This window comes from Nannospalax galili, unplaced genomic scaffold, assembly GCF_000622305.1.
Source record: "Nannospalax galili isolate Female #2095 unplaced genomic scaffold, S.galili_v1.0 scaffold879, whole genome shotgun sequence".
Classification (NCBI taxonomy): Eukaryota; Metazoa; Chordata; class Mammalia; order Rodentia; family Spalacidae; genus Nannospalax; species Nannospalax galili.
Window position 1 is genome coordinate 2,615,304 of NW_008346261.1, and position 18,538 is coordinate 2,633,841.

Genomic DNA, 18,538 nt, shown 5'->3' on the forward strand with positions numbered 1-18,538 from the left:
GGCGCAGCCCGACCCTTGCGTCGGGTAACAAAGGAGTTCCGATACGCAGGCGCGCTGCGGCTGCGGGAGAGAAGCCCTGCGGAGGTGTCACCAGAGCTTTCTGTGCTTGGTGCTGAGGTCGGACTAGAAATGCTTCCAAGATACTTTAGGAGGCAAAAGCTTGGGAACATGCCAGGTTTGGGCCCCCCCCCTTTCCCATCAATCAAGCAGAAAAGACTCTTCCAGGATAGCCTTCAGAAAAAGATAATTGGGAAATAAGGGAAAGGTTCTAGGGCAAGTCAGCCTCTACTCTAAGTAAAGTGTTCACTTACCCAGTCATTTAAAATAAGGAAATTTAGGGCTGGAGGGTGTAGCCAGTTGGTAGAGTATGTGCTTAACAGGAGTTGGGCACGAAATTCAAGCCCTAAAACGGGAAACAAATAAACCTGCAAGATCATATTTCCTAGAAAGACTGGCAATTAAATTTCTTGTTTCTTTTTCATCCCACTCATTACAAACGACTAAGAACTAGGTACCGCATTTGGATGGGGCATTTGGATTGGGGCGGGGGAGGCGTTAAGTGTCTTCTGTAGCTCAGGCTGGTCTTGAATTCACTACATAACAGAAGATGGCCTTGAACTCCCGATTCTCCTGCCTCAGCCTCAACCTCTGGAGTTGCTGAGATTACAGACATGTGCTACCATGTCTAGCTAAGAACCACATTTCAATGCAAAGGAACTAACCCCAAAGGCCAGGGCTGTAGTTCAGTGGTAGAGCACTTTCCTAACATATACAGGGGTCTGGCTCCATTGCCAGTACTTCAAGATAATCAACAAGTAAACCCCTACTCACTGTATTGCTCAGGCTGACCTCAAACTACATGGGTCAAGCAGTCTTCTGCTTCATCCCCCTGATTATCTGCGACTACAGGCAAGGGCTGCTGCACCTGGCCTCTCCCATATTTATATTTTTTTATTTCAAAATTTTTACACATTTATTTGATTTGTGGGTGTACATGTTAAGGCCAGAGGATGACTTGTGGGAGTCAGTTCTCTCCTTCCACCATGGGTATCCTGGGAATCAAACTCAGGTTCTCAGGCATGGCAGCAGGCTCCTTGATTCACTGAGCCATCTTGCTGGCCCAAGTAACAGCTTTTGAAAATGTGTTCAATGTGTTAAGCACCATGTTTCATATATATTGATACTAAAACCTCTAATACTATTATTACAGTATTTTTTAAAAATGTCTGGGGAAAATAGAATTAGTTAAATGACTTTTGATCTCAATTTATTTTGCACTTATCTAATTGCTGATATGTCCACAATTGGTGATACAGTGGAATGCTGGAAAAAGTTACCATAGATTAAGATTTATATCATTTAGCAAATTGTTTCCTAGTATAGGAATTTAATTCAAGAAGACATTTGTTTCAGGCCTGGTGGGACAGGTCTGTAATCTTAGCTACTCGGGAGGCTGAGGCAGGAGTATTGCAGAATTAAAGGACTGCCTGGGCTATAGAATGAGTTCAAAGCCAGTCTGGGCAATTTATCGAGACACTGTCTCCAACTATAAAGTACAAAGAGGGATGGAGATAGTCTTTATTGCCTGGTACACAGACCTGAAGCTCAATCCCTAGTACTGAAAGAAAATTCTTTTGGACAGGTGGGCAGCACATACGTTTAATCCTAGCAGTAGGCTGAGACAGGATTAAGCTTGAGACCTGATGGAGCTCAGTTCTATGGAAGGTGAATCAAAAAAAAAGATAGAGTCCAGCTGTCTCTTGAAAACAAGAGAGTGTCCGCCTCCCAGTCAAGGTCAGAACACTGCTTTGGGATAGTAAGAGTGATAGTGGATGGGCTTGTGTTTTCCTTTCTCAAAGACTAGAGCACTGGGAAAGAGTTTGGTTAGTAACAGAGAAGAAAAACACCCTTTACTTTGAACTTTGCTTGATTTGTGTTTTGTATGCTATGTCCTTGGCTGACCCTGCTCATTAGGTATAAAGAGCCACTCTTATGGAGATATTTTCCAAAATAGAAAAAAATGAGAAAGCCTAAGGAAATGATGAAGGTCTGTGTAGGTTTGTTATATATAAAGGGTGAGACAAAAATAATATACACATAATCTTAAAATTTTTATGGTCATAATTTAGTCAGCTTGTTTAAGGAACACAATATATATCTAGTCAAGGTTTATTCGAGAATATTTGGTTTTTTACCCAAGCCTTATCTACATAGCACATGATAATTAAAAGTACCAGACTGGTGGAACTAACCTTATTGGATGTTTAACAGCCATAGTTTGAGGCCTATACTAATGTGGTCAGGGGGACTTAAAGAACAGTTTTTTCCCCTTGCCCTCCAAGGTCGACTAAGTTCCAGGGGGCTGTGGAACATCTCTCAAAATGTCCTGTAACTGTGGTGAGTCACCTGTTCTCTTGTTCAGGGAGGACATGGAGACCCCACAAGATGGACTTGAACCAGTGTCCTGTCTACAAAGAGGAGGGTCAACTCAGAGGAAACGTCTCATTCATGCTTCCAAGTGAAGCCAGACATGGTCGAGCAGGACCTTTGACTTATCTTCACATAGATGGAATTGGTAAAAGAAAGGAGCCAGGAGCTCCTCCCAAGTTCATGTGACCCCTAAGGAACAGATCCTCCAATGACCTTAAATGTAAAAATAAATTGATTTATTTGCGCCAACTGTATGGTCTTAAACACCCAAAAGGAAAGTATAACCAAAGAGTAAAGTCATCAGTATATTTCTTTAAGTGTTCAAGGGATGACAGCCAGGCGTGGTGGTGCATGCCTTTAGTCCCAGCACTTGGGAGGCAGAGGCAGGCGGATCTCTGAGTTCAGGGCCAGCCTGGTCTCCATAGTGAGTTCCAATACAGCTGGGGTTACAGGGAGACCCTGTCTCAAAAAGACGGACAAAAAAAAAAGTTTAAGGGATGGGCTGGAGAGATGGCTCAGCGGTTAAGAGCACTGACTGCTCTTGTAGAGGACCCAGGTTCGATCCCCAGCACTCACATGGCAGCTACAAACTGTCCTTAACTTCAGTTCCTGGGGAAGGTGACGTGCTCTTCTGACCTTTGTGGCATTGTACGACACAGGTGCACTCACATACATGCAGGCAATACACTCATACACATAAAATAAAAATAATAAAAAAAGTTTTTGGTCTTTTTTTTTATTGTCTTTTTTTTTCAGAACTGAGGACCGAACCCAGGGCCTTGTGCATGCTAGGCAAGCACTCTACCACTGAGCTAAATCCCCAACCCTAAAATAAAACACTTTTTAAAAAGTTCAAGGGATTACACTTCCCAAACATTAGGCTAAGTCTATATAAAAAGTTATTTAGACAATTATTCCTCATTGATGATTTTGTTCCTAACCAGAAAGTTCTGCTCAGATTTAAGACTTGAAATCTTGGTCTTATAGTGCCCACCTGTAGCCAAGGGAGACAACCAGCTATTGTTCCAAAATGATGGATAAATTTGTTTTCTCTCTGATTTTTTAGTGTGCACACTTAGGTCTATAAACTTCCCTGCTTTTAAAGTGTCCCATAGTTTTTGTTGTGTTGTGTTATCCTTTCTGTTTAGTTCCAGTAATACTTTTATTTCTTCCTTAATTTCTCCTTTGACACCTTCATCATTCAGGAGTGTATTGTTTAATCTTGATGTGTTCATGTGGATAATGGGGTGTCTTTCGGTGCCCTGTTCTTTTGTCTAGTTCCCTGTCTAGAACTTGTAATGCTAATTACCCTTGCCTTTACTTCTCCTTCACATCTCCTATTCAAGGACTTTCTTTTCCCCCTAGAGATAAGAGTTAAGCAATTTGGGGGTCTGTTAGATAGACCCAGTGAAGGGGTACTCCAGTTGCCTCACCCTGCATCCCTGATCAGTATGGAAGAAGCCAGAACAGTCTGCATCCCGATTCCCTATTCACAAGCTGGGTAACTGCTCCAGAGGATGGTGTGATAAGAATAGAAGGTAGGAATTGGCTAGGCAGTTAGGGTAAAAAGACCCCAAAGTAAAGTAGCCAGCTTCTTGGCTAAAACTCACAATGTCCTTGGGCCTTTAAGCAGCATACTCCATTCAAAAGGCCAAAAATGTCAAAAATATTTGGGAGCTTTTATCTAATCCTTAAAAGATTTTAGGATTAGCAGGGTGTGGCGGCGCACGCCTGTGGTCCCAGCACTTGGGAAGCAGAGGCAGGCGGATCCCTGTGAGTTCAAGTCCAGCCTGGTCTACACAGTGAGTTCCAGGACAGCTGGGGCTACAGGGAGACCCTGCTTCAAAAAGACGAGAGAGAGAGAAAAGTATTTGGGAGCTTGTACCTAATTCTTCAAAGATTTTAAGGGTTATCTTTTCAGAGGGAGGAATGTTAGAGTAGCCAAAAGCCCCATTTAAAAAAAAAAAATCAAAGAAGAAGAAAGAGTATGTGAAGTTTTCAGAAAAAAGTGATGAGGCGATATGGGAGGAGTTGGAGGGGAGGTGTTGGGCATGGATTTGATCAAAACACCTTATATGCATGTATGAAATTCTCAGTAAATTATTTTTTTTTAAAAAGAGTCACTCTTAGAATTAAACTCGCCTTTCTTCACCTGAGAGTTTGGTCTTTTGCCTTCAATCATTCTGTCGTCCACCAGCAGACTTGTCTCTCTAGAGACCAGTCTGGGTTATAGAGTAAGTTGAAGGTAAAGTAAGATCTTTTATTTAAAAATAAAAGGGGGGGGGGCTGGCAAGATGGCTCAGCGGTTCATCAGTTCAGAACACTGGTCTTGCAGAAGACCTAGGTTCGAATCCCAGCACCCACATGGCCCTAACTCCAGTTCCAGGGCATCTGATGGCCTCTTCTGTCCTCCGAAGGCATTGCACAACACAGGTGCCCTTACCTACATGCAGGCTCATGACACTCATACACATAAAATAATAAAATATTGAAAAAAAAAAAAACAAAGCCAGTGGTGCCTTTATGCCAGTGATCCCAGCACATAGGAAGTATAGACAGGAAGACCAGGAATTCAAGGTAAGCTGAGCTGTTTTTCAGCATCAAAAAGCAACAAATTTAGAAACATACTTGCATTAATATCATAGATTACAGGGGCTGGAGAAAGTACAAAGGTTTTAGAGCACTGGCTGCTCTTGCAGAAGACCCAGGTTCGGTTCCCAGCGACCACCTGGAGGCTAACAACCATCCATAACTCCAGTTCCAGGGTATCCAATGCCCTCTTCTGGCCTCAGCAGACATTGCACTCACTAGGTAGTTAGAAACATGCAGGCAAAAGACTCATACACATAAAAATGAAAAAAATGTAATTAAAAAAAAAAATCTGGGGCAAAAGCCGGGCGTGGTGGCGCATGCCTTTAATCCCAGCACTTGGGAGGCAGAGGCAGGCGGATCTCTGTGAGTTCAAGGCCAGCCTGGTCTATATAGTGAGTTCCAGGACAGCTGGGGCTACAGGGAGACCCTGTCTCAAAAAGACCAAAAAAATCTGGGTCTGGAGAGATGGCTCAGTGGTTAAGAGCACTAGCTGCTCTTGCAGAGGACCCAGGTTCGATTCCCAGCATCCACGTAGTGGCCAACAACTGTCTGTAACTTCAGTTCCAGGGCAATCCAACACTCTTTTCTGACCTCTGCAGACACTGCACAGCATAGGTGCACTTACACACACGCAGGCAATATATACATATAAAAATAAAATATTTTAAAACTCTTACTTTTTTTAGTTCAGTTGTGAGAGACAGTATAAGCCTATAATCACAGCACTCGGAAGGCAGTGGTATGAAGATTGTCAGGCCAGCCTGGTCTATAAAACAAGTTCCAGGCTAGCCAGGCCTACAGAGTAAGACCCTATCTCGAAAATAGACACACTAATTTTTTTTTTTTGGTCTTTTTGAGACGGTCTCCCTGTAGCCCCAGCTGACCTGGAACTCGCTATGTAGACCAGGCTGGCCTTGAACTCACAGAGATCCACCTGCCTCTGCCTTCCAAGTGCTGGGATTAAAGGCATGCACTACCACACCCAGCTTTTTTTTTTAAGATTTTTTTTTAAGGTTTTTTTTTTTTGTCTGTTTTTGAGATGGTCTCCTTGTAGTCCCAGCTGTCCTGGAACTCACTATGTAGACCAGGCCGGCCTCGAATTCACAAAGATCCGATTGCCTCTGCCTCCCAAGTGCTGGGACTAAAGGTGTGCGCCACCACGCCTGCCTATTTCTTTTTTTATTTTATGTGTATGCATGTATTGCCTGCATGTAGGTAAGTGCACCCATGTCCAGCAATACCCATGGAGGTCAGAAGAGGCTGTTGGATCCCCTGGGACTGGAGTTACAGACAGTTGTTAGCTGCCATGTGGGTGCTGGGATTCAAACCCAGGTCTTCTGCAAGAATAACCAGTGTTCTTAACCGCTGAGCCATCTCTCCTGCCCTCACACATTTTTTAAAAATTTTTATTTTATATGTATGAGTGGGTTTTTTGTTTTACACGTATGAGCGTATAGACTTCATTAAGTGCACCTGTGTTGTTCAGTGCCCGAGATCAGAAGAGGGTGTTGGATGCCTTGGAATTGGAGGTATAGATAGCTGTTAGCAGCCATGTGGGTGCTGGGAATGGAACCCAGGTCCTCTGTAAGAGCAGCTTAATTGCTGAGTCATCTCTTCAGCCCCCACTAAAAAATTTTTTTTAATTAGTTCAGCACAGAACTACAATCCCACAGATCTACAATCCCAGCACTTGAGAGGCTGAGGTAGGAGGATTATGAGGTTAAGGCTATCTGGGCTAAATAGGGAAATCCCATGTTAAAAAAAATCAGTTCAGATGTTCATGCAAAACGTGAATATAGCTCAGTTGTAGAACGATTGCCTAGTGTGATGGCTAATCCTGGGTATCAACTTGACTGGATCTGGGATTAACTGAAATGAGACATTCTTGGATAGATCATCTAAAACCAGAAGACACACCCTAAATGTGGGTGTAACCTTCTGAAGGCAGTCCTATAAAAGGCCTTGGCCAAAGGTAGTGCTTGCTTTTTGCTGCTTCAGTGCTGAGAGTTCGTCTTGCTGCTATAGACTGAAGACGAGCAGATCTCTTGGAATTCCATCAGACCTTCAGCATTAGACTGGGACTACTGAGACATCCAACCTCATGGGCTGAGCAACTACCAGATTCTTAGCCTCTCCAGCGTGTTGCAACCATTGATGGACTACTAGTTCTGTTTCTTTAGAGAACCCTGACTAATACAGACTGTGGTACCAGGAGTGGTTCTAGAGAAACAGAATTGAAAGGATGGATGAATTTCTTTAATGGGCTCGGTCTCAAGTCTGCAGGCATGGAGAGCACTGAAAATCCATGGTGTAGACTATTTGAAGCAATTATGAATATAAACGTCACTGAATTCCTTACTTCTCACAAGAGTTGAGTCAATCTACCAGCTCTGTTTCTTTAGAGAACCCTAATACACCTAGCATGTGTGAAAATCTAGGTTAACCATCCCAAGCACTGCAATAAATAGAACTAAACAATCTAACAAAAGTATCAGATTTCTGCAATTAAGTCAAATTTGTCTTTATAGGCAATCTAGTGGAGCACCTTGTTTTTCTGAGACAGGGTCTCACTATGTAGCCTGGCTGTCCTGAACTCTATAGAACAGGCTGGCTTCTGCTGGTATTAAAGGTGCACTCTACCACAGCTGCCTAGTTTTTTGGTTGATACAGGATCTCCTATAGTTCAGGTTGCTGTCAGACTAGTTACATAGTCAAGAATGGTCTTGAACTCCTAATCCTCCTGCCTCCTGAGTACTGGGATCGCAGCTACCCAGCTCAGCTATTTTGTTTTGAGGAGTGTCTTGCTATATAGTTAGTACAGGCTGGCCTCATCTGAATGCTGGGATTACAGGCATGGCCCATTCTGGCTTGAATATCTTGCTTTGAAGACAATTTGAAAAGCACTAATCTTAAGGAATATTGCAACTGGAACATTTTGGCAGGGATGTTTTACTTACAGTGGTTATGAAATGCTGAGTTATGATGGAAGTATCTTGTGAACAGTGAAACAGAAACAAGGGAAAACACGTATCAACTATACATTTTGTATCCTTTTTTCTAGAACAACAAACATTTATTGAGAGTTGTAACACCATTTACAATAAATATCAATATAATGAAATAGTGAACAATTATTGTCCAAATACTGAATACCTGCACCCAAAACACATTTTGGGTTCGGGAAAACACAGTTTGGGATACACATTAAAACAAACAAAACACACACACCAAAACAAACAGCAGCTGGAATTGAGGACTGAACTGTCTGGCAAACTCTTATTGAGTCACTGCTTTGAGAACTCCTCGCAGTACCTTATAGCTCATTAACTGTACGTTCTCCTTAGGAGGGAAGCAAGGTCCTCTCTCAGTCACATATGCATAAGGAAATCTCAAAACCCAGAGGCCATCGGGTGGGAGAGTGATTTCTTGTTTCTCTGGATAAAATACTGGACATGGTGGAGGGCCTGGCTGCACCTGAAAAAGATAGGTAATATAATTACTTTTACATTTGTCAGTAAGAAACACCTGAGAGAGAAGTGCCTAAGCAAACATTAGGTTCAAAGAGCACAGAAGATTAAGCAGCCATACTGAATGGAAAGCTGGAAGCTGCCTATGTTTCCTGGACCCTCCCCTTTGCCCCCTATGTGAGTGTTCCCTCAGCCCTTCTTTCCATTTCCTTTAATCCCAGCACTCAGGAGATTCCAGCAGGCTGATTTCTGTGAGTTCAAGGCCAGCCTGGTCTACATGGTGAATTTTTAATTATATGTATATGTGTGTGTCTGTGTGTGGGTTGTTCACCTGAGTGCAAGGCTAGAGTTACAGGCTGCTGCAAGCCACCTGACATAGGTGCTGGGAAGCAAGTTCAGGTCCTCTTGAAGCGTAGTCTGTGCGCTTAATCAGAGTCATCTTTCCAGCCCTACTTTTTTTGTTTCTTTGTCTTTTTGAGGCAGGGTCTCCATGTAGCCCCAGCTGACCTGGAACTCACTGTGTAGACCAGGCTGGTCTCAAACTCACAGAGATATGCCTGCCTCTGCCTCCCAAGTGCTGGGATTAAAGGCGTGTGCCACCACACGGCCCAGCTCTAATTTTTTTTTCAATTTCAGGTTTGTTTTTATGTAGATGAGTATTTGGCATGTACATAAGCGCACCAAATGCATGCAGTGCCTGTGGAAGTCAGAAGTGGTCACCGTATGCCTAGAATGTGAGCTAACAGAAAGAAGGTGATGTTGAGAACCTACCTCAGGTCCTCTACAAGAGCAGCAAGTGCTCTTAACTGCTGAGCTATCTCTCCAACTCCTATGACCAGTTTTTAAAAAAACTGTACTCCTAAACCAGCAGCTGTTTAGAAATTAGGGGAAAAAATTAAAATTCTTACCAATGGTTGTTGTTATAGTTAAATAAAGAAAACTGAGGTGCTTAGGGATATAGCTTAGTGGGTAGAGGGCCAGCCTCGAATATCAGAGACCCTGGGTTCTATCCCCAGGACTGCCTAAGAAAATGAGGTGCTGGAGGCATATATGCCTATAATCCCAGATACTCCAGGTTAAAAAAAAAAAAGTTTTTAAAAGCTATCAAGCTGGGCGTAGTGATGCACAGTTTTAATCCCAGCACTCAGGAGGCAGAGCAGGTGGAGCTCTGTGAGATGAGCCAGTCTGGACTACATAACAAGTTCCAACCCAGCTGGGGCTACAGGGAGACCCTGTTTCAAAACAAAACAAGGGACTGGAGAAATGGCTGAGTGGTTAAGAGCACTGACTGCTCTTGCAGAGGACCTGGTTCGATTCCCTGCACCCACATGGTGGCTAACAACTGTCCTTCAGTTCCAGGAGATCTGACACCTTCTTCTGATTTCCATGGGCATTGCACAACACGGGTGTACCCACCAACACGCAGGCATTACATTCATACACATAAAAAAAAAAAACTTGCCACCAAGTCTGAGGACTTGAATTTGATCTCCAAGACCCACGTGGGAGGAGAGAACTGACTCCTACAAGCTGTCCTGACTTCCACACATACCACAGCATATGCATACATACACACAAAATAGTCTGCTTTTATATATTTAAGACAGTCTTTCTGTGTAGTCTTGGTTGTCCTGATATACTCTGTCTCAGCCCAGGCAAGCTTCAAACTCACAAAAATTGTCCTGTCTCGGCTTCCCAGGTGCTGAGAGGACAGGTGAGTACCACCACACCCTGGTGTTTCTGTTGTTTTCTTTGAAACAAGATTTTGCTGTTTCCCAAACTGGTCTCAAACTCCGGAACTCAAATGATCCTCTCGCCTCAGCCTCCCAAGTACTTGGGACTGTAGGTGAGGGCTACCCTAGGCTTCAACAGACTGTTTAATTCAAACTCTACCTTTGAACCAAATGATGTAAACTGGTTAAAATAAAATCAAATACCCACAAATTTCTCTCTCAGCTCTGGTGGGATAGGATTTTGTATGCCAGGCAAGTACTCTACCACTGATAGCCCCCTTTTTTAAGGTGTGGTGGCACACACCTTTAATCCCAGCACTTGGGAGGCAGAGGCAGGCAGATCTCTGTAAGTTCAAGGCCAGCCTGGTCTACATAGTGAGTTCCAGGAGAGCTGGGGCTACAGGGAGACCAAGTCTCCTTTTTGGTCAAAAAGATCAGTCTCACTATATTGCCCAATTTGGCCCTAAACTCCTGTGCTTTAATGATTCTCTGACACTACTTCTCTAGTAGCTGGGACTATAAGGTATATGCCACCCTGTCAGGGTCCCACACTTTCTCTTTTAAGGAATAGAATGTTAGGTATAAAAGGTATTTAAATTTAAGGCCTATTTAATGAAATAGTTTCAATTTTTTTCTTGTACTTTTCTTTTGAGATGGGGGCGGGGGGCATGTCTCATGCTGTAGCCCAGGCTGGCCTAGAATTTGAGATCCTCCTGCCTCATCTTTTAGAGTACTGGGATTAAAGGCCTGAGTCACTTCACCCAGCTTATCATGGTTTTTTTCATTTGCCTCTTTTTATTTATTGAGACAGAGTCTCACTATGCAGTCCTGGCTGGCTTTGAACTCAGCAGAGATCTGTCTGTCTCTGCCTCCTAAGTGCTGGGAGGTTAAAGGCCTGTACCACCATGCCTGGTTATCATGTTTTTTTTTTTGGTCTTTTTGAAGCAGGGTCTCCCTGTAGCCCCAGCTGTTAACCAGGCTGTCCTTGAACTCACAGAGATCCGAGATCCGCCTGCCTCTGCCTCCCAAGTGCTGGGACTACAGGCCTGCACCACCATGCCAGCTATCACATATTTTTAAAAATAATCAAAACAGGTGCTGGAGAGATGGCTCAGCAGTTAAGAGCACTGACTGCTCTTACAGAGGACCCAGGTTCAATTCCCAGCACCCACATGGCGGCTATGAACCATCCTTAACTCCAGTTCCAGGGGAATCTGAAGCCCTCTTCTGACCTCTGTGGCATTGCACGACACGGGTGCACTCATATACACGCAGGCAATACACTCATACACATAAAATAAAAATAATAAAAATATTTTTAAAAAATCAAAACAAGTGGTTGGAGATGTAGCTGAATTGATAGAATACTTGACAGGTATGCATGAAGCCTTGGTTCAGTCCCTAGCACTACCTAAACTGGGTGTGGGGGTATACATGTTTCACTCTAGCACGGGAGAGGTGGAGACAGGAAGAGTTCCAAGCCAGCCTCTCATAAATAAATAAATAAATAAATAAATAAATAAATAAATAAAGTGAGATGAAAGTGCTGACAGAAGACGATAATTCTAGTGCTAGAGAGGTGGGGGTAGGAGGATCAGTTCAGGAATTCAAGAACAGCCTAGGCTACATGAGACTGTCTCAAAAAACAAAATAATCAAAATAAGCAACATGGGCTGGAGATGGAGCTCAGGTAGTAAATAAAGCACTTGCCTCACATACATGAATCCCTGGGTTCAATCCCAAGTACCACATAAACCAGAAAGGTACATATCTATAATCCCAGCACTTGGGAAGTAGAGGCAAGAGGTCATCCTAGGCTACACAGTAAATTCCAAGTCAGTTTGGGCTACAGAACATGTCTCATAAATAAACAAACTGGCAAACCTCCCAGTTAAAAAGCATCAATATTTTTTGCCTGTTTACGGGGAAGGTTGTATTTCTTACCTGAGGCATCAGTACTATTTGCAAAGGAGCGTCAGGAACCACAACAAAAAGCCTCATAAGTTGTGCATAATGTGGTTTTAGCCCTCTACCCTGAGATGATGACAGAATGTATAAGGGCATATCACTATTTAGGGCTTTCAAAGCTGATTCCTTTGGTCCACTTCCCATCACTTTCATTACTTTGTCAGGTCCCGAGCACATGAATCTACGACCTCGAGAATCTTCATATTCAAAGCCAACGAAAGCTCGAGCTATGTCATCCCGCCGCCTTCCTCTTCCCATTACAACTGCACTTCTCTTTCCAGGAATAGCTTTATTTGGAGCAGGCCATGAATTTGTGTCTAAGTCTCCTTCATCTTCAGCTCTAGTCCTGATAACAATGTCCCAAGGCATAAGATAGTTTGTTCCTGGAACGAAGCCCTGTTGGTCCAAACCTGTATGAAAGTTATAAGACTTAGCAGGGCCTAGTTTAACCAAAGACCAGCTGGAGAATTTGGGTAAGAGACCTTTCGGACAATTTGAATGTAGCATGCCTGGGAGGTACTCCACTGTGGATGCCTGCCGATCAACTAAGTTTGGTCTCTTCTCAGCTTTTACTTCTCCTTGGCCATGAACCTCTGGATTGTCTCCTACTGCTTGTGGGTCTGCTGGATAGGTGCCTAAGCTATCTGTGGATTGGCCCAAACTCAAAGCTAAACTCAGGCTTGTGCTTTCTCCTTGGGTTTGAGGTTCTTTTTCTTTAAGTTTATCAGCATCTGAATCTGGTGGGGCAGGAGAGGATTCATTTTTGGCAGGAGCAGGATCTGGAGTACTTGGTTCAAATACTGGGAAATTGATATGATCCAATTTTCCGCAACATTTTTCTTCCAGAAGCTATAAAGAGGAGGAAAACCAATGTAAACTTTTTAGTTAAAAAGTGCAACAATACATTCTTCTTTGTATGCTAACTTAAATAAGTACCTAGAAATAAGAACATGTTCTTGAGCAGAGGGCAGGCAGTGCATGTCTGTAATCCAGCACTTGGGAGAAGAGGCTGATTAAAGCAGGATTGAGAGTTTACAGCTACCCTGGGCTACAGTGCAAGCATCTGGTCTGTCTCAAAACAAACCAAACAATAACACACTTCATTCTAACAAGATCAGCAATCAAAGAAAGCCCAAAGAAGTACATGATTTTTTTTTTTTCTTTTTTCATGGTGGATACGTGAATTCAACTCTATGGGTACTAAAGCAGCAGCAACCATTTTACATTCCAAAAGAATCTGTGTTATTCCTTTGAGGCAGAAATTGTTAAAGTCAGGCATTGTTTTAAATCCCACTGACCATTAGTGAACTAGGAATTAGACATGACTAGTCACTGAATATACTTGACACTTTGACTCGTTGAGAAAACATGATTTAAATTTTCTTTTTTTTGGTTTTGATGCATAAAATTTTGAAACAATATTTTCTCATTTCTTTTGTTTAAAACTTTATCAAATCATTCTATTATAGTGTTATTTAATATGTAAACTGTATCGCTATATGTAAAGTATGCTTTTTAAAAAGTATGTAAGAGACTTGGGGCTGGAGAGATGGCTCAGTAGTTAAGAGCACTGGCTGCTCTTGCAGAGGACCCAGGGTCGATTCCTAGCACCCATATGGTGGCTAACAACTGTCCATAACTCCAGTTCTGGGCCTCCTCGGGCATTGCACGACACGGGTGCACTTACATACATGCAAGCAATACACTCAAACACATAAAATAAAAAGACCCGGGTTTGAATCCCAGCACCCACACGGCGGCTAACAACTGTCTGTAACTCCAGTTCCAGGGGATCCAACGGCCTCATCTGTCCTCCGTGGGCATTGCATGACACGGGTGCACTTACATACATGCAAACAATACACCAATACACATAAAATAAAAATAATAAATAAAATGTAAAATAATAATAATAATAAAAATTACAAAGTACACATAAATAACCTTGCCCAAGTCATTGCATTGGCGTGGGTATGCTGCTTCTGAATATGTATTTTTACTCAGGTATTCAGCAAAAAAGAGCAAAACTTCAGGGCCTACCTGATAAAAGTCGTAATTGGCTGCCTTGATGTCAAAGGGATCATCTCGGGGTGCCTGTTTCCTTCCACAGTTACAGGCACCAGTGGACCGGGCTCGGCTATTGTGATACAGCACAGGAGGATTTCTATCAGCCTCTGGCTTTTCTCCTGGAAAATGTAACAGTCGCTATTAATTTCACAAATACAATGCAGAACCGAGTTTACTTTGCATTCTACAACAATCAAGCCCCCAAATTCTCCACATAGTTCTCCGGAAATAAGAAACACATACAAAACAAACACAAAAAACACAGGCCAGGTGTAGTGGCACAGCCTTTAACTGCAACACATGGGAGGCAAAGGCAAGCAGATCTCTGTATGAGGCCAGCCTGGTCTACTACAAAATGAGTTCCAGGCCTTGAGGCGCTACACAGTGAGGCCCTGTCTCAAAACAAAACAAAAAATTAACAAAAACTTGATTAAACATGAATGAAAAGGAAGCAAGTGAAAAATATCTATTTTCAAACTAACGTTTCTTCTCTTTTCAGTGCTGAGGATGGAACTCAGGGCCTCATTCATCTATGTGATACAAGTGTTCTGCCACCTAGCCACATCCCCAATATTAACCTAAAAGTTTGAACGAAGTGAATTTTTCCTCCCCTTGTCCTATCATCATATTGATCTTTCATTTCATTATATTCATTTTAGTTCAACAAATACAAGAAAAAACGTGAGTAGAAAATTTCTGAAACTTCATGCTTCTTAATAATTATCATTTACCATCTCAGTAGGGCTCAATGTTTAAATACAAAAAAAAAAAAAAAAAAAAAAAAAAAGCCACGGCTGATATTTCCTTTCAGAGCAAGACATAAAACTTACTGCTAGAGAGGCTGGAGTAATGGCTTAGCGGAAACGAACACTGACTACTCTTGCAGAGGACTTGGGTTCAATTCCCAGCACACACATGGCGGCTATGAACCATCCTTAACTCCAGTTCCAGGGGAATCCGAAGCCCCCTTTCTGATCTCTGCGGCATTGCACGACACGGGTGCACTCACACACATGCACATAAAACTTACTGCTAGAGAGGCTGGAGTAATGGCTTAGCGGAAACGAACACTGACTACTCTTGCAGAGGACTTGGGTTCAATTCCCAGCACACACATGGCGGCTATGAACCATCCTTAACTCCAGTTCCAGGGGAATCCGAAGCCCCCTTTCTGATCTCTGCGGCATTGCACGACACGGGTGCACTCACACACATGCAGGCAATACACTCATATACATAAAATAAAATAAAAAAATCCCAGCACTTGGGAGGCAGAGGCAGGAAGATCTTTGTGAGTTCGAGGCCAGCCTGGTCTACATAGTGAGTTCCAGGGCAGCTGGGGCTACAGAGAGACCCTGTCTCAAAAGAAGAAAAAAAAAAAAAAAAAAAAAAAAAAAAACTGCTAAGAGTCAGTAAGATGGTTCATTGGGTAAAGGGGCCTGCCACCAAGCCTGACAACCTGAGTTCAATCCCCAGGACCTACATGGTGGAAGGAGAGAACTGATTTCCACAAGCTGTCCTCTGATGTCTACATACATGTGTGGCATGCACACAGCCACTCACGTGGACATACACAAATAAATTAAAATGCAATTAAAAATATTAAATAAAAACATATGGCTGAAGTTAAATTTCCAGCTTCTTTTAAAAAATTATCAGTATGTACCAAACTATCATCAAACAAGAACAAAAACACAACCAGGTGTGATGGTGCATTGCCTTTAATCCCAGCACCTGGGAGGCAGAAGGCAAATCTCTCTGAGGCCAGCCCACATATCAAATTCCAGGCCAGCTGGAGCTACAGGGAGACCCTGTCTCAGAAAAAAAAAAAAAAGTAATACTAATAAAAACAGCCAAGGTGCCAATGAAATGGCTGGGCAGGTAAAGAAAGCATCTGCTGTGCAAACCTGATGATCTGAGTTCAATCCCTGGAAACCACATAAAGGTGGATAGAGAGGACTCCACAAAGTTGTCCTCTGACCACATGTGTACTCCCACACCCACATCATACACACAATAACAATAAATATTAGTACTAATAAAAACGTAGCTTAAGTTTTGATTTCAAAATGTTGGAAACTCTGTTGCTACCTGATTTAGGTAAGGAGTGAAATTTATGTACACAGTGCTGATCAGTCAAACTCCTCTCCTCACAGAGCTGATGGCCATTGCTCCAAAATTTGTAGCAGTCCTCATGTAACTGCATGGCATATTTGTGAAAGGCTGGACCTCTAGCATGTTGACTGTATACTCGAAGAGCCTGAGCAAGCTGATTCTTATGGACCGTCATGGTGTAATTATGAGGCAAATTTGACTGGTAGGCACTATGAGCCATGGGTAGGGCTTTTTGACACCGGTTTTCTGAGAATTTCGTGTCAATGTCCAAAAACCCTTCTAAGACTTTAATACTGCTTAAAATCTTAGATGTTAGCTCCCCAGTGGGGGACCCCAAGTCCTCCTCCTTCCCATCGATAGCCACTTCATATAGTTTTGCAGCTGCTGAGATCCACTTCTGGTAAGTGGGAAGTTCAAAATGGGAAGGCTGTGGGTTCCTGCCCACGCTGTCATCAAAACCTTTTTTGCTTAGGACCAGCTCCACATGCTGCCACAGGAATTCTCGAAGGGTGAAATCCACTAGCTGGCCCGAAGAACTAGAACTGCTGCTATCGATATGGAAGGAGAGTTGTTGTCGGCTGTGCTGCCTCATGACCTGGTACCGCCTCGGTCCAGAAAGGGGTGCAGGCACCAACAAAGACTCAGGGTCCTTTACAGTACAATGACTTCTAAGTTGGTCTAGCAACATGCCTACTGGGTCCTCCTCCTGGCTTCCTGGGACTATGTACACAAAAGCTTGGTTGGCAGGTACAGTAAAGAGGCAGTTGATACTCTGATTAGTCAAGACTCGACTCTTCCGGAAGATTCTATAGATCTGGTCCTCCAGGGCATGCTGAAGTCTTCTTTTGGGAGAATGCTTCTTAGGCTTGTCAGGATGGGCTGTGTCTTGGTTCCGAGGGGGTTCCACCTTAAGGGCTCCGTTGAGCTGAAAGAGGAAAAGGAGTCTAGGGGGGCAAGGTCGGCAATTTAGCTTCCAGTCTTTGCCAACGGGACAATCCTTAATGGCTGTTTTGAGCAGAGGTAGTACTTTCTGTCTCAGGCCATCCAGGGCTCTGAATACTCGATCATAAGTGATATCAAAGGAACACGTCGGATGCACCAGGAGCAAGATATGACAAACGGAGAAAAGGTAAAGGAGACTAAGGCACTGCAACTTCTCCTGATGCTTCCAGAACTCGTGCGCTTCGGCATGAGGTAACGGGAGGCCTCCTCCAGCTTCGCCGCTCTGGAGAGCCCGACAAGCCCGCAGAAGCTGTGAATTGTCACAGATGGAAGTGAGAAGCAGATAGAGAACTTTGCTTTCCTGGTTGTAATAGGCCTGTAGAAGGCTGAAGTCCTGGGAACCTGGCTCAGCCCGGGAACCTTCCGCCACAGCTACACCTCCGCGAAGCGAATCGCCTGCCGCAGCCGCAGCCCCCGGGTCCCCGGCTCCTCCAGCCTCCACAGCCGAGACCCGTTCGGGCTTGATTCCAGGCCCGGGGTTCCCCAGGTCTTGGTGGTGAAAAAGAGGAAAAACCTGTCGGTCGCACACCGTATTCACCAGAGAGAACTTCTCGGAATTGAGGCGCAGCGCCGTCTTGCCGAAGATCCCCACCACACAGATCTCGTCCTCCCTCCACGGAGGCTCGGGGGCAACGGCCGCGTTCCCCGGGCCTTCGACGGTCGGGCCCCCCGGGCTCTCCGTGCCCAGCCAGGCCGAAGCTCCCTGCAGAAGCTCGCGCAAACTGACGGGTCCCGCCATGGTATAGTACGAGCTCCCTACAGAGTCCTTCCGGTCCTCACGCTAAAGCCAGCCGGCCCGCGTCCCACTACGAAACTCCTCCTCCGCTTCGCAGGGCCTGCTTTTCTCTCATTTTGGTTCCTACTTTCGGCTCTTCCTTTCCCAGTCTTATGCCGAGGTCTTCCTTAACCCCACATTTCCTTAAATTCAGACCATAGGAATTGAGACGTCAAAAACTAGATTGGAGGCAGTATGAATTATTTTTAAAAAATGCCTAATTCTCCTAACAGCGGGGTGGGGTGGCGGTTGCTTATCGTCCCAGCTTCTCTGGAGGCTGAGACCTGTGGAAGCAGCTCACCGCGGGTGTAGGCAACAGACTAAGATACTGGCTCAAGAAAGAAAAGGTAGCAGGCTTAGTGTCGCACACCTGTAATCCCAGCACTTGG

At 43.9% G+C, this 18,538-nt stretch overlaps 1 protein-coding gene across 1 annotated transcript; it reads right to left on the minus strand.

The window, feature by feature from the left end:
• Positions 1-8,050: 8,050 nt before the first annotated feature.
• Positions 8,051-18,144, minus strand: Smg8 (SMG8 nonsense mediated mRNA decay factor). The gene is made up of 4 exons (XM_008842673.1): positions 16,349-18,144; positions 14,231-14,376; positions 12,167-13,039; positions 8,051-8,496 (listed from the first exon to the last, which is right to left on the minus strand). The coding sequence occupies exons 1-4, from the start codon at positions 18,111-18,113 to the stop codon at positions 8,299-8,301; spliced, it is 2,982 nt and encodes a 993-aa protein (XP_008840895.1). The 5' UTR covers positions 18,114-18,144; the 3' UTR covers positions 8,051-8,298.
• Between the last annotated feature and the right edge of the window lie 394 nt (positions 18,145-18,538).